This window comes from Theropithecus gelada, chromosome 7a (genome assembly GCF_003255815.1).
Source record: "Theropithecus gelada isolate Dixy chromosome 7a, Tgel_1.0, whole genome shotgun sequence".
Lineage (NCBI taxonomy): Eukaryota > Metazoa > Chordata > Mammalia > Primates > Cercopithecidae > Theropithecus > Theropithecus gelada.
The window spans coordinates 46,833,151-46,848,066 of NC_037674.1; the positions used below are offsets into that span (position 1 = coordinate 46,833,151).

Genomic DNA, 14,916 nt, shown 5'->3' on the forward strand with positions numbered 1-14,916 from the left:
TTTCCTTCCTTGTTCTCCAAGTATAAGCACACTCCATTATTTTCCTAGGGCTCCCAGAATGAATTACCACAAACTGGATTGCTTAAAACACCAGACATTTACTCTCTTGAAATTCTGAAGATCAGCAGTTCAAAATCGGTGTCACTAGGACCACGCTCCTTCCAAAGTTACTAGGGGGAGAATCCTTCCTTGCCTCTTCCAGCTTCTGGTGGCTCCAGGCATTCCTTGGCTTGTGATTGCACCACTCCAATCTCTGCTTCAGGAGTCACACTGCCTTTGTGTCTGTGTCCATGTCTTCTCTTCCATGTCTTATAAGGGCACTTGTCATTGGATTTAAGGCCCACCTGGCTTACCTAGGATGATCTCTTCTTGAGATGAGCTATGTAATCTGGCACCGAGTAGGTGCGTGAACAATTACAGTTATGACTGTGACTCCTGTTTCCTCTTCTGAGGTCTTTTCAATTCTCCCCGCCCTCACCCTGCCCAGCCAGGACAGCCAGTCCTTTCCAAGAGCCTACCACAATCTTGTACTGGCTGCATAGAGCTCATCTGCTGCTGGGTCTAAGCCACTTGTATGGACCTGTGGTGCGTTTCCCCTTGTCTTCTGGGCCTGGCTCAGTGCTGGCATACAGCTGGTGCTCAGAGTATGTCTGCGTAATGAATAAACTACAGTGTGCTTGCTCTTGGCATGGAGCCTGGCACAGTAGGTCTCTGAAATGACCAGTTAAATGAGGGTGTAGATCAGTCTTTGGATAGAGCTTTTGAACCTTCTGACATTTTTCACCTCTTCCAAGTCACCATGGCAGCAGGGACATTATTATCATTACTAACAAATATTTGTTTAGTGCCAAGCTCTTTGCTATGCACATGGATGGCCTAACTTAAATCCCCTTACAGCTTACAAGATAGGTACTGGTACTATCCATCTTTAAAGCACAGTGAGCCTCAGAGAGATTCAGAAACTTCCCAGTCACACTGCCAGTGAGAGGTGAAGCCAGCTGGACTTCCTGGGTCAAGTGGGGACTTGGGGAACTTTTCTGTCTAGCTAGAGGATTGTAAACACACCAATCAGGGCTCTGTGTCCAGCTAAAGGATTGTAAATACACCAAACAGCACTCTGTAAAAACGCACCCATCAGTGCTCTGTGTCTAGCTAGAGGATTGTATATGCACCAATGAGCACTCTGTAAAATGGACCAATGAGCACTCTGTAAAATGGACCAATCTGCAGGATGTGGGCGGGGACAAGTAAGGGAATAAAAGCTGGCCCCCGCCCCCTCCAGCCAGCAGCGCAACTCGCTCAGGTTCTCTTGTATGCTGTGGAAGCTTTGTTCTTTCACGCCTCACAGAAATTCTTGCTGTAGCTCACTGTTGGAGTCTGTGCCACCTTTGAGAGCTGTAACACTCACAGCAAGGGTCCGCGGCTTCATTCTTGAAGTCAGCTAGACCAGGAACTCACCCAAAAGAAGAAAGTCCATGACACCACCTTTAAGAGCTGTAACACTCACTGTGAAGGTCTGCAGCTTCATTCTTTAAGTCAGCGAGACCACGAACCCACCGGAAGGAACAAACTCGGGACACACTAGGAAATGTGGTGGCAGGGATGTGAACCACAGGCAGCCTGGCTCTAAAGCGGTGGCCTCTCAACCACTGTGTCCGGTTCCTTGCCGTTCCGTCAGGGAGACACAAGGCAGGAAGTCCGGTACCTCTGGCGGGAATCCGGAAGATGAGTTGGAGCTTAAGGGGGACTCCTGAAACCGCATAAGAGGTGAGGGCACCATGCGCTTGGAGCTCTCCAAGGCCGTGACACCCAAAGCCGGGGCCGCATTATGGCTTTCGCAGGCCCTAGCCATTTTTGCCTTCGCGGAGCCCTCTTTCCTCCAAAAACCAACTCTAAGCCAGGCTGGATTGTATTAATACTCATCTTTGAAACAGACTGTGCCTACTTGTGCCTGATGGATAAGTCGACCCTGCTCAAAGCCTTCTTCGGGTGAAGAGAGAATTGGTGTTCTGGTGCCCTAACCCGCCTCTGTCTTCGCAGGTCCCGCAGCGGATGGCGGCGGAGGGCGCCCCCGAGGATAGCGGCGGCGGCGCCCCGGGAGTGTGGGGCGCCTGGGGCCCCTGGTCCGCCTGTTCGCGTAGCTGCAGCGGCGGCGTGATGGAGCAGACGCGGCCCTGCCTGCCCGGCTCCTACCGCCTGCGCGGTGGCCAGCGCCCTGGCACCCCCACGCGCGCCTTCGCGGACCACGTGGTGTCGGCCGTGCGCACGTCGGTGCCACTACACCGGAGCGGCGACAAGACGCCCGCCCTGGCCGGCACGGACGCCAGCCGCCAGGGCCCCACCGTGCTGCGAGGCAGCCGGCACCCACAGCCTCAGGGCCGCGAAGTCACCGCGGACAGAAGGTATAGCACGCCCTTGCCTGTGCCCCTCCCCCTGTCCCTGTCTCAGTTTCTGCCCCTGTCCCTGCCCCTGCCTCGGACGCTGCTCTGCACCACAGACAGTGCGACGAATGCACTGCTTTGCCAGGTGGAAAGGAACTCTGGGCTCCACGAAGCTCCTTTCATCTTTTGATTTATTTTGTAGCCCTGTAAAGTGTTGAGGCCACTCCCACCTCACTCTGTGGTTCTGAATAATCTTCAAAGCGAGGCTAATTCTGAGAATGCCCTTACAAAGAATTTTAGGGAGGCCTTCTAGAGGGGTGAAAGCAGGAGGGGAGTGCTGTCCTGGTGCCGGGAAGGAGAGATTCTCAGGTTGTGTGGATTAGAGCTGAGGACACAAGACAAGAAGACGTGTATCTAACCCGAGAGCTGAAATGAGTTGCCAGTCCTAGGATAAGTTGAATGTTTGGAGTCTTAGAATGCTCGGAAGCTGTAGGCTTCCAGATTTTGTGAACTTTTCTAGTACGTTTCCCCCAAAGTTTTTTGAGTCAACACACTGGTTTGAGGACATGTCTAAGGACCTAAACTGTTTCAGAGTCCATAAAATGTAAACTCTAGAAATGGCATAGTGCCATCAAAATAGTGGTATAGTTCTAAGAAGCATAAATATGCCAAAGTAGGCAGTGCCTTGGGAAAGGTAGGGATATAGGTGCTGAGAAGAGCTTGTCAGTGAGTGAAGCAACAGATATTAACAGATCACTGCATTCATCCTGCAGTATTTGTTGGGTGTCTTAGTGCCTAGGTTCCTGATAGATCCTGGGGGAACACTAATGCAAAAACAGTAAAAAACAAACATGGACAAGAACAAAAAGTGTAAGATGTGCTCTCCGTGCTTAAGAAATGCATAATTCATTTGTCAAGCCCTGTTAATGTCCAGCCCTGATGAAATAGATGTTACACATGAGGAATCAGAGGACCTAGAGCCAGTGGACACACTGAATTTTGAAGGTGGTGCTGCTCACCCCCAGATCCCTGCAGTACTCATCCTCCTGTGGGTGCCAGCTGAAGGGATGGAGAGCTGGATTTGGGTGGGGCCTGAGTAGGAAAGGGGCTTCTTGACAGCCTCTGTGGTTGACAACCTAGAAGAGCTGCCTGAGGATCAGGCTGTTGTTGGCCACAGGCCTGTGCTGCAGGCATTGTGCCTGTGTGTTTTGGCAGCAGGAAATTTTTTTCTTCAAATGTATTGACGGGGGCCAGTTAAACTGTTTACTATGAAGTTCCTGCAAGTTTTTATCATGCTCTTGTGATTTGACAGTTACTGATGAAATAATCCAAATATTAGCCCGGGAGGCCTGTGCAGCCTACAAATGTCATGCTCCTCCCGGCTGATGAAAATCACATTTGCTTATATTCATCAGTCGTTAGGTACTTGCATAGTATATTTGACCCCAAGGAGAAATGTCAGCATGTTTTTAGGATGGCTGTCTGCTCCACTCTGTGTTTCGGGTTTGAGGTTTGAGGCAGAGGCTGTTGGAGTTTAGATGTTGAAGAAATTGTTAGGTTGCTGTGCTAGGCAACAGGAAGCTTAATTGGAGTCAGATAACAAATGAAACTATTCAGCCTTCCACCAGATATTTATTAAACATCTACTATGTTGTAAGACCCTGGGACATACACAAAGGTGAATAAAAGCCAGGTTTTGGGACCTCATGGCTCTTACTGACAGGCTAGAGCAGTTGTTTGCAAAATTACTATTTTTTTTTTAAGCAGAAGAATCCTTTCTGCAAAATCAATCTTAGATGGAGGCTTAGTTTATGTAACAACACTCGTAAAATCTGAGTTGCTTTGGTTGAAGCCTCAGAGGTATAGAAACCTGGGGTCAAGATCCAATGGAAGAGTGGTTTTCAACCTCGACTGACTGTTAGAATTTTTTTCCCAATCTTCTAGAAACCCTGACACCCACATCACACTCCAAACCAGCATCAGAATCTCTAGGGGCCACCCTCAGATGTTGGTATGATTCCATTCCAGCCAAGTTTGGGAAGCACTGGTCTGGATGAAACTCTTTGGAGAATCAAGTTTCCATGGGAAAGATTTTGGGAATCAAATATTGTCTAGCAGAATTTTCCAAGTTTAGTGAGCACGTATCAGAATCACTTGCCGTGGAGTGGGTGGCTTGTTAAAAAGAGTTGCCAAGTCTACGCCATCTCCCAGTCCTAACGGGGATTCTGATTTGTAGGTCAGTTATATGTCCTATGTATCTTCATTTTAAATGCTTCTGATATAGCCTAGAGTTTGAGAACCACTACTCTAGAGGGTTGGAAAAGATGCGCATCTAGATGCCTTCAATATAAGGCCGTCTGATGAGATAGTAGTGACAAGGGCTCCCATGTTGAAGCATGCCTTCTGTGCAGGCATTCTTTCAAATGCATGACAACATTTACAGTTACACAACCCTGTGAGGCAGAAACTATTATTCACATTTTATAAACAATGAAACTGAGGCCGGGAGGAATGAAGTGACTTGCTCAAGATTACCACTTGAGAAGCAACAGCCCTAGAATTCAAAAGAGGTCTGCCAGAGTCTGGCTCTAAAGTTGTTTTCACTGAAATGGGTATTCTGAAAAAGAAGCTGCTGACTTCCAGCCGGTGTGTTCAGAAAAGGTGCTTGGAGGTTGGGCTGTCTGAGCACTGTTTTGACAAATGGATAGGATTTAATAGTGAAGGCTTAGAATGAGCTGCATCTCTTCCTTGCAATGTTCAGCTCCTTTAACCAGGGTAATCTTCTTTGCATCTAATCCTAGGCATCACGTGAGTTCAAAAAAAAATTAGAAACCACAATCTGTATTCTTGCGGGGGGGGGCTTGCGCTTTGGTGGTGGAGAAGGGCAAAGCCACAGAACACTGCCCACCCTGGGAGACAGTAGAGCTATGACCAGGGTTCAGGAAGAAGGAATCCCTGTGGAATGGAACAGTCAGGGAAGACTGCACAGAGCAGGTAGGATTTGAACCTGCCCTTGATGACTAAATAGAATTTACTTAGCTGGAATATATCTGGAAACTTCTTGAGTCCACTTGCTTCCATACCAGGTGTTCGTCTCATTAAAACAAGCACATACGTAGTATAAATCCTACTCTAAAAAGCCTCAAAAATAAAGTCAATCTTCATTGGAGCTCTCCCAAGGATTCAGAGCTTAGGAAAGTTAAACTTCTCTGAGCCTCAGAGGCTTCATCTTTCAAATGAGAGTAATAGTAATACCTATCTTGTGGGGTTGAGTAATTCAATGAAAATACATTCATATTGCCTGGCCCATAGCGGACACTCATCAAATACATTCATATTGCCTGGCCCATAGTGGGTGCTCATAGCGGACACTGTAACTCCCATTATAGGTCTGACGGCTGTTGCTAGATAGTGTGTTAGAGAGAGTTCCAGTTAGAACTCAAGTGCAGCAGAAGGGATCAGGTTAACTGGGGCCACTCAGGAAGATGGAGCCAGGAACTGAGCTCCCGTTCAGAGGGGCGGGACTCTGGGCAGCACAGACTGGGTGCAGCCAAGGCCCTAGTGTCTGTGCTCCCTGCTCTCTGCCCCTTCTTAGTGTGGCTTGCTCAGAAAAATCCTCCACAAAGGGTGGCATTCCCCTGTGATGTAGTTAGGGCAATGGCAGAGGAGGTTCCAGGCTAGGAGGTTCATCCTTCAGGTCTTGGCCAACAGATTCCATAATGGCACTGAACCAAGTCATCTTTCACCCCAGACCCAAGGCTGTGTTCCCATGATGGCTCAAGGGCAAGGGGCGAGTAGGGAAGTAGGGTGTTAGGTGACTCCTACAAAGCACGCCGCATTGTGGCAACTCACACCTGTGAAATCGAAGATACTCCTTGGTAGGAGCAACTTCCCCCTCAATTGCTGGAAATGGGTACCTGTAGACTAGAGGGTGCTGGAAGGAGCCCCTGTTACTATGGGACCCCCCTTCACCTTTTCTTCCTCCAATTTTATTGTGTTAAAATACACGTAACATAAAATAGACCATCTTGACTATTTTTTTTTTTTTTTGAGATGGAGTCTCACTCTGTTGCCCAGGCTGGAGTGCAGTGGCTGGATCTCAGCTCACTGCAAGCTCCGCCTCCCAGGTTTACGCCATTCTCCTGCCTCAGCCTCCCGAGTAGCTGGGACTACAGGCACCCACCACTTCGCCCGGCTAGTTTTTTGTATTTTTTTAGTGAAGACGGGGTTTCACCGTGTTAGCCAGGCTGGTCTCGATCTCCTGACCTCGTGATCTGCCTGTCTCGGCCTCCCAGAGTGCTGGGATTACAGGCTTGAGCCACCGCGCCTGGCCCATCTTAACTATTTTTAAGCATACGGTTCAGTAATTGACTATATTCATACTGTTATGCCACCATCACCACCATCCATTCACGGAACTCTTTAAAATCTTTCAAAACTGAAACTGTACCCATGAAACAATAACTTCACATTCCTTCCTTCCCCCACCCCAGCCCTCAGCCAACCACCATTCTGCTTTCTTCCACTATGATTTTGACTACTCTTAAGTATCTCATGTATTTGTCTTTTTTGTGACTGGCTTATTTCACTCAACATAATGTCCTCAAAGTTTATTCCATATTGTAGCATATTCCTTTTTAGGGCTGAATAGTATTCCGTTGCATGTATAGACCACATTTTGCTTATCCTTTCATCCATCAGTGGACACTTAGGTTGCTTCCACATTTTAGGAATTGTGAATAACACTGCTACTAACATGGACGTTTTCAGTTCTTTTGGGTGGAAATTGGGAAGGGGAATTGCTGGATCATAGGGTAATCATATTTTTAGATTTTTGAAGAACTGCCATACTATTTTCTGTAGCAGCTGCACTATTTTACCTTCCCACAACAGTGCACAAGGATTCCATCCTCACCAACACTTGTTTTCCGTTTTTTTTGATAGTGCCTATCTTAATAGGTGTGGGGTGGTATCTCATTGTAGTTTGGTTTGCATTTCCCTAATGATTAGTGATGTTGAACTTTTTTTTATGTACTTGCTGGCTGTTTGTGTATCTTCTTTGGAAAAATGTTTGTTAAGTCCTTTGAAGACCTTCCCTTTTATAACACTGAAAGCAAGGTGGATTTCTTCCCATTCCCAAAATGTCTAGAGAAAATGGCATCCAGAAAGATGCCCTGTGGCCCAGAACCCAAGTACACAACCTAACAGAAATGCGTTGCAAATGTCTGTTGGTCAATATCACTCAGCTTCCAAAAAGACAAGATATGAGAGCAGTGCCCTCTCTTATTTGAGGACTTCAGGTGATTTTTTTCACCTCTCTGATGCTAAAGAGCCTGATATCTGGCAGGCTTTCCTTCCCACTGGACTTGCTTACATTCGCCTACATTAGCCAGCTTTTCTGGTCGTTCATCACACTCATTAACCAGCTGGCATCTGGGGAATGGGATATTCGATGGCGTTAATTCAGATTTTCAAATATGAATTTGGACTAGGTAGTGCCAGTTGACACTTTCTTCTCCTGGAGACAGTTGTGGGTAGCTGGGATATGAAAGCCTCGACTATGAAAATCATGACCCTGTTCCCACTGAGGGGAGTGTGTCATATCCTCAGGTGTTTGGGGGTAGAAAGAGGTTGAGGAGGGTGGGCTTCCCGGAACTTCCCAGAGAAGTTTCCTATAGAAGTTTTTCTGTAGAGCTGATTTCCTTTTGGGACGGAGTCTGGTGGGGCAAGGAAAACTCTTGCCCAGGTGTGCAGACCCACACTTCAAGAGCAGTTTGTGGCCAGCTCTCAATGACTGGGGCTTTGAAATACAGTGCTTTATTAGAATCTAGAAGAACAGGAGCTACACACCCTGAAAGGCTGTAAACTACAGGATAGTTATGAGTGCAGCTTCTGGAATTGACAGGTTTGGATGCGCCATCTGACCCCGCCACTTGCTGGCTGTGTATCCTGCCGAAGTTACTTAACTTTTTCCTAGTGGGAATAATAATACACCTACCTCACTGAGTTGCTGTGAGTTGGATAACTCATACCACATGCTTAGCACGGTATCTCCTAAGTGCTCAGTAAAGGCGTCTCGATGCCTTCCACGTGCCAGACACGTTGGCAGTTGTTTGACCTGCTGCATTTTATCTTGTCTTCATTACAACCCATGTGACGGATATGTAGTGTTCTCATTTATGGATGCCAAACTCAAGGGTCAGGGAATAAGTATCTCCTTCAAGGTCATGCAGAAGGCAAGTGAGAGAGCATAAGCTTGTGCGACGTCTTGCTCCTTTCAGACCTGCTTTTCTAGAAAGCCCTTTTCAAAGTGAAAGGTAACACTCATTAATTTAGTTAAATTTGATAAACTAACACCTCTTTGAGATGGAAAATGAAATATTTCTCTAATTATTCCCAAAGCTTTTAATGTTATATAGGAACTCTGAAACTGGCTCCACTGTGAACTCCAGAAGCCCAGAGGAAACACTACTCGCTGTCGTTAGAGGCTGGCCCTGCAAAGTCTTCATTCACATAGTTGTTTGTTGTTAAGGCTGCCTCTGGATCTCAGGTCTTAATAGACATTGCCTTGTTTAAAGTTTTGTTTTCATTTGAATTCAGCCAATGTTTTTGTGTATTTGCTTTGGGCCAGGCACTATGCTCGACACAGGAGGGGTAGATAGGTGAAAGAGGCGTGGTTTTCCACAGCCTCTGTGTCTGATGAGGAAATAGCTCAGGTATGAACACCTAAGGGAATGTGATGAATGTTCTACCTGGGGGATAAGCCGAGGGCTGTGGGAGCAGCAAGGTGGGACTAATTCTTGGGGAACAAGGTCACTTCATGGTGGAGGGTACTTTCTTGAACGATCAGTTTGCATTTTTTAGGTGGAAAAGATGGGAAAGAGCTGGGAAAGGCTTGGTGTGGCTGGGGGATGAGGTGGTTTGCTGACACAAAGTGGAGAAGAAGTGCTCCTTACCTTTCAGTGGCTCGTGCTGGTGGGGTGGAGCAGGAAGACAAGCAGACATTTATAAGTCAAGTACCCAGGGAGGAGAGGGGAAGACAACGGAGGACTGGGGGAGCCAGGGAAGGCTTTGGAGGAATAATTGAGCTGTGCTTTGAAAAGGAAAGATTTTAGCAGAGCCCAAGAATGAGGAGGGCCTTCCTGCAAAGAGCAAATGGTCAGGGTGGAGACCTGGAGGCGTGAGTGAGCATGTCATGTTCATAAATGGTCTGGTGGGGCTGAAGCACAGGCTGTAAATGAGGGAGTGTCCAGGCGAGACTGGGGAAGTCCACAGGCTCCTTTCCAGAGAGGAACTTTAAAGCAGTCCTAAGGGGACTGAACACAAAATTCTCAGAGTAAGACAGTCCCTATAAACACGGATGGCCAACATTTTTTTCTGTGAGATGATGTATATAGTGTAAAGCCCATCTAAATTTCTCCTTAATGCCCTGTGCTTTTCAAACTGTTTGGCTATGCCATCCACCACCCCATCTCTGTCCATCCAGGAAGCCAGGGTTAATTGTCTGGGGACTAAGGCTTGACCCTGTAGTTTTGTAACAGGTGTATTAGTTTCCCGTTGATGTTGGAAAACTCACTACACACTTAGTTGCTTAAAAAAATACCACTTTATTCACTTACAGTTCTGGAAGTCAGAAGGCCGAAGTCAAGGTGCTAGCCAGACTGCATTCCTTCTGGGGGCTTCAAGGAGAAACTGTGCCCTTCCCTTCTCCAGCTTTGAGAGGCTGCCTACATGCATTGGCTGGTGGCCTCTCCTCCCATTACTCTGATCTCTTGCTTCTGTAATCTCATCTCCTTCTCTGACTCTTCTCATCCTACATCCCACTTATAAGGAGGACCCTTGTGATACACTGGGCCCACCCAGGTAATCCAGGATAACCCCCCATCACAAAATATTTAATAATCAACACAAAGTCCCATTACCATATAAGGTAACATTTACAGGTTCTGGGGGTTAGGATGTAGACATCTTTGGAAGGGAAGGGGGACGTTATCAGTCTACCATAATACTACTTAACATTTTGGGGTCTTATGATTACTCAAGCAATAGGACAACTTCTGTGCCAGCAGGACCACCTGCCACTTTCCCCCATGCACTCTGGTTGTTGTTTATGGGAAAGTTAGTGATCCTGTTTCCCAGAAAAATGAAGAGGAAAAGTCATGCATCCCCACCCTACCCTTAAGTATTCTTCTTTAGAAGTGTTTATGAAGGACAGTGACAATAATGAAGTTAAAAATAGTAAATGCCCAAAGCAGCCAGTATAGAATAAAGAGTTTTGTACCCCAAGTTCAGAGTTCAGTCCTCAGCTCTTATGAATGCTTTGATCCTGGACAAGTCACCTCATTTCTCTAGGCCTGAGTTTCTACATTCATAAAATAAAGAGGTCCTTATTCTAGTCATTAAGGGGTCTTGCTTTTTATTGATGCATTATTGAGACCAACTGCTGTTTTAAAAGTTCCTGTCATCTTTTCTGCCACCCAGAGTAATGGGAAGAGAAGGTGACTAGGAAACGCAGCTCTCAAACACATTTTCTTTTTCTTTTTCTTTTTTGAGATGGAGTCTCGCTCTGTTGCCCAGGCGGGAGTGCAGTGGCACAGTCTTGGTTCACTGTAACCTCTGCCTCCTGGGTTCAAACGATTCTCCTGCCTCAGCCTCCTGAGTAGCTGGGACTACCGGTGCACACCACCACACTCGGCAAATCTCTGTTTTTAGTAGGGACAGGGTTTCACTGTGTTGGCCAGGTTGGTCTCGAACTCCTGACCTCAAGTGATCTGCTTGTCTTGGCCTCCCAGAGTACTGGGATTACAGGCATGAGCTACTGTGCTGGGCCTCAAACACCTTTCCAAACATGCTTCTGGAATGTGATGGTTTTTCTCTGTAGATGCACTGACATTGTACCTCTTCAAATCCCTCCATTCAGACTTTTGTCTCATGAGTTTTTCTTAAAAGTGTTGTTCACACATCTGTCCTCCTTTTGCTAGTCTCTTTTTGGACAGCCCCCTTCCATGGACGGGATCACTATTTCGTGCCTTGTAGAAACCCCTGGGCTGGGAATCATTAGACCCCCACTTCCTGTCTCAGCTCCATCATCTGCTAACTGGGTGACCTATGGGAATCACAATGTAATCTGTAAAATATGAAGAATTATATGTCCTCTGCCTACCACACAAGGCTTGTTGTGAGGGTCAAATGAGGTAATAGCTGTAAAAGTACTTCAAAAAACGTAAGACACCATTCAAAAACAACATGGCTTGATTGTTTTATTACCATTGACTAGGTAATTTTTGGGATTTAGAGACGTGTGTCCCTTTCTGTAATTTGTTGTCTGTGTGTCCATGTTCATGTGTGTGCAGGAGCACGTGCATGTGTGTTTGCATGTGCGCACATGGATGTATATGTGTTTGTTTGAAAGGTTCATTCGTTTTGAAACAGCTCAGCCTGCATCAGGCCTGGATCACAAGTTTTACCCACACATTCCCACCTCTCCTGGAAACTGTCCCTGGCTGCAGGTAGGAATCTTTGTTTTTTCAGCTCCTCCTTTCCTGTGCTTTGTTGGAGGCTACTTGCACTTCATCGGTAATAACTTTGGAGCAATATGTTGTTTCTTTCCTGGGGGCTCCTAGAGCTGACTGGGCCTCTTCATGATCTGGATAGGAAAACTTGCTGTTAATTAAACTTCACAAAGCCACATGCCGATTTCCTGACCTTAAGTCGATACCCAGGGAGTCTTGTTACCTACAGGGGGGCAGAAACCACATAGCAAGAAGGGAAATCTTTGGCCTTATCTGTGTTACTCCTTGGAAAACCTCCCTGGCCATCCTGGGTAGTCAGCAGAGAAAGCGGATGCAAGTGTTTGAAATGCATACTCCTTGTTTTTGGCATTTTTCATTTTCCTACCTCAAGGGTTTTTTTTTTTTTTTTTACCTTTCAAAGCAGGAATAGCACTTAGTCCCTGAATTGTTTGACAAGAAGTTACCTGTTGATGTTAAGCAGATAAACGATGTTCTAATATGCTTTGATTTCTAAATCAGAAACCTTAGCCCTTTTCAGTAACAGAGTTTGTAGCAGAGCGAGACCTGATGGTATGTACATTTCTGCCTGTAGGTTAGGAAGGATTGGAGCCAGATTTTAAGCTTGAGTTACTCTGATCTCAGACAAGGCTTCAAAGAGCCCTTGTTCATTTATTGCAGTATTTCATTAAGTGTCAGAAGTATTTCATTAGTTATCAGAACAAAGATCACATTCGCCATAAGAATGCTGCATTGAACTTTCTCCAAGGCCTTCATAACTCCGGTTCCAGAAGAAAGATGCGATGGGCTATGGAAAAAGCCTGACTACAATTTGTGTGTCCCAGAACGGGGATCTCAGTTCTGCATCTGGAATCCACTAAGGCTTTTCCTCCAGTGCACACCTGGTGCCTGTCTGCGATGCCTTCATATAAGGATGGGAGGAAGGAGTTTCCCGCACGTGGGGGTTACTGTCGTTTCCTTTGCTCATCCTACCTGCAGGAGCCTGCACGTGTTGTCGATTCAGTCATAGTAATCACAGCCATTTTTGCAGGACCTGCTATGTGCCACATCATTGACATGTACTAGGTGAACCTCAGCCAGCTCCAGTTTACAGAGGACACTGAACTAAGGTAAAGAAGTCCCCAGCATCCTGCTCCAGGAAGGAATGGAATGGGATTTGAGTGCAGGGTTCCCTGACCGTAACATCCTTGCTCTTCTCATTGCCACCCTGAGCCCACAGTGTGGACACAGGTAATTTACGTGAGGTTTAGGGGACACCTGCTGTGGTTGACCTGTAATACACATGGTCTCCCTGTTGGTTCTCAGGATAAAGTGCTCACATCCCTCAAGGACATTTTAGGCCCTCACTTGCTTGTCAATCCATAAGCCCTTTTCTGGATGTGTAGTCCTTTTGTCTCATTTCTATTAAGAGCAATGACAGCTGATGTTTATCGATGGTTTCCTCTGTAGTAGGCTGAATAATTCCCTGCCCTCTCCCACTCAGTCCTCAAAGATAGCAGGTCCTAGTCCTGGAGCCTGTAAATGCTAACTTATTTGGAAAAAGGCTCTTTGCAGATGTGATTAAGTATCTTGAGATGGGGAGAGTATTCTGGATTATTCAGGTGAGTTCTATGTGCAATTATGAATGTCCTTATAAGAGACAAGCAGAGGGAGATGTAATATGTAGGCACACAATGAGGAGGCTGATGTGAAGACAGAATAGAGAGAGACTTGAAGATGCAGCTCTTGAAGACTATAATGATATAGCCACAGCCAAGGCATGCTGGCAGCCACCAGAAGCTGGAAGAGGCCGGGAAACAGATCCTCCCCTATAGCCTCTGAAAGGAGCACAGCCCTGCTGCTACCTTGATTTCAGCCTAGTGATGCTGATTTCAAACTTCTGGCCTCCAGAGCTGTAAAATAATAGATTTCTGTTGTTTTAAATCACCAAGTTTGTGGTACCCTGTTACAGCAGCTACAGAAACTAGTGCACTGTAGGAGGCTCTGAGCTAAACCTCATAGGACCCTTATGCATAAACTATCTTTAGTGTGTCTTGTGTAACATGAGAAGAATTCTGTGCTTATAGCGACAATATGATGAGCTCTGGGTCCTACAGCTAGTAGCTAGTAGGCTGCAGAGCAGGAATTTAGACCAGAGAACCTGACTTTAAGGCCCAGCTTCTAACACAGAGTTATTCTGCCTTCCTGCTCCCAACTCCATTCTCGCCCTTATGCCAGGTCAGGCCTTGCCCCAGAGCCGTCCTTTCCCCACTTGTGGTTTAGCTTCCAAGCACACAATGTATTTTATCTTCCCTCATGAATCTTTTTTCATGCAGAAGCATTTGGTTCTCCTATGGGCCACATGGATCCAGTAGCAATTAATTAAGATTGCCCTTTTCCTCAGTGATTGGACCACAGTTCATTGTGGGCTACTGCTGAGAACGTTTCTTTTCTTGATTTGGGGGGAAACAATAATTTTTCCCATTTACAGTAAGTCCTCGCTTGAAATAGTCCATCCCTGTAATCCTTTATGAATGGGAATTTGGTATTTAAAAGCTGTGCTGTATTGCAATTGTTAAGCTCTTTAGAGGCTTGCCTTTATTCATTCAGTCACATTTGTTAATATCTGTTCACACAGACTTACTAGCTTGGACAGGTTCTTCGATGTCTCTTAGACTCAGTTTCCTCATGTATAAAATTAAGTAATGGCCTACTTTGCTGTTTGCAGTGTTGGTTAAATGGGATTACACACATAATGCATTTAGCAGGTGTTTGATACAGCATAGCCATCTACATACAGAATGTATTATTTAAATACATTTGTCCCTTGGTGTCCAGTGGGGATTGATATTGATTCCAGGACTCCCCTGCAGATACCAAAATCTGAGGATGTACAAGCCCCTTTTATAAAATGGTGTAGTATTTGTATATAACCTACACACATCCTCCTATACTTTAAATCATTCCTCAATTATAGATGATACTAATACAATGTAAATACTTTGTAAATAGTTGTGCTGTATTGT

General features: G+C 46.0%; 1 protein-coding gene across 1 annotated transcript in view; it reads left to right on the forward strand.

Annotated features, from left to right (window-relative positions):
• THSD4 (thrombospondin type 1 domain containing 4) overlaps positions 1-14,916 on the forward strand; it is a 642,120-nt gene that overhangs the window by 92,731 nt on the left and 534,473 nt on the right. Inside the window, exon 4 of the mRNA XM_025389817.1 lies at positions 2,041-2,402. Coding sequence (XP_025245602.1) covers positions 2,041-2,402 — 362 coding nt within the window. The remainder of the gene's footprint in view (positions 1-2,040; positions 2,403-14,916) is intronic.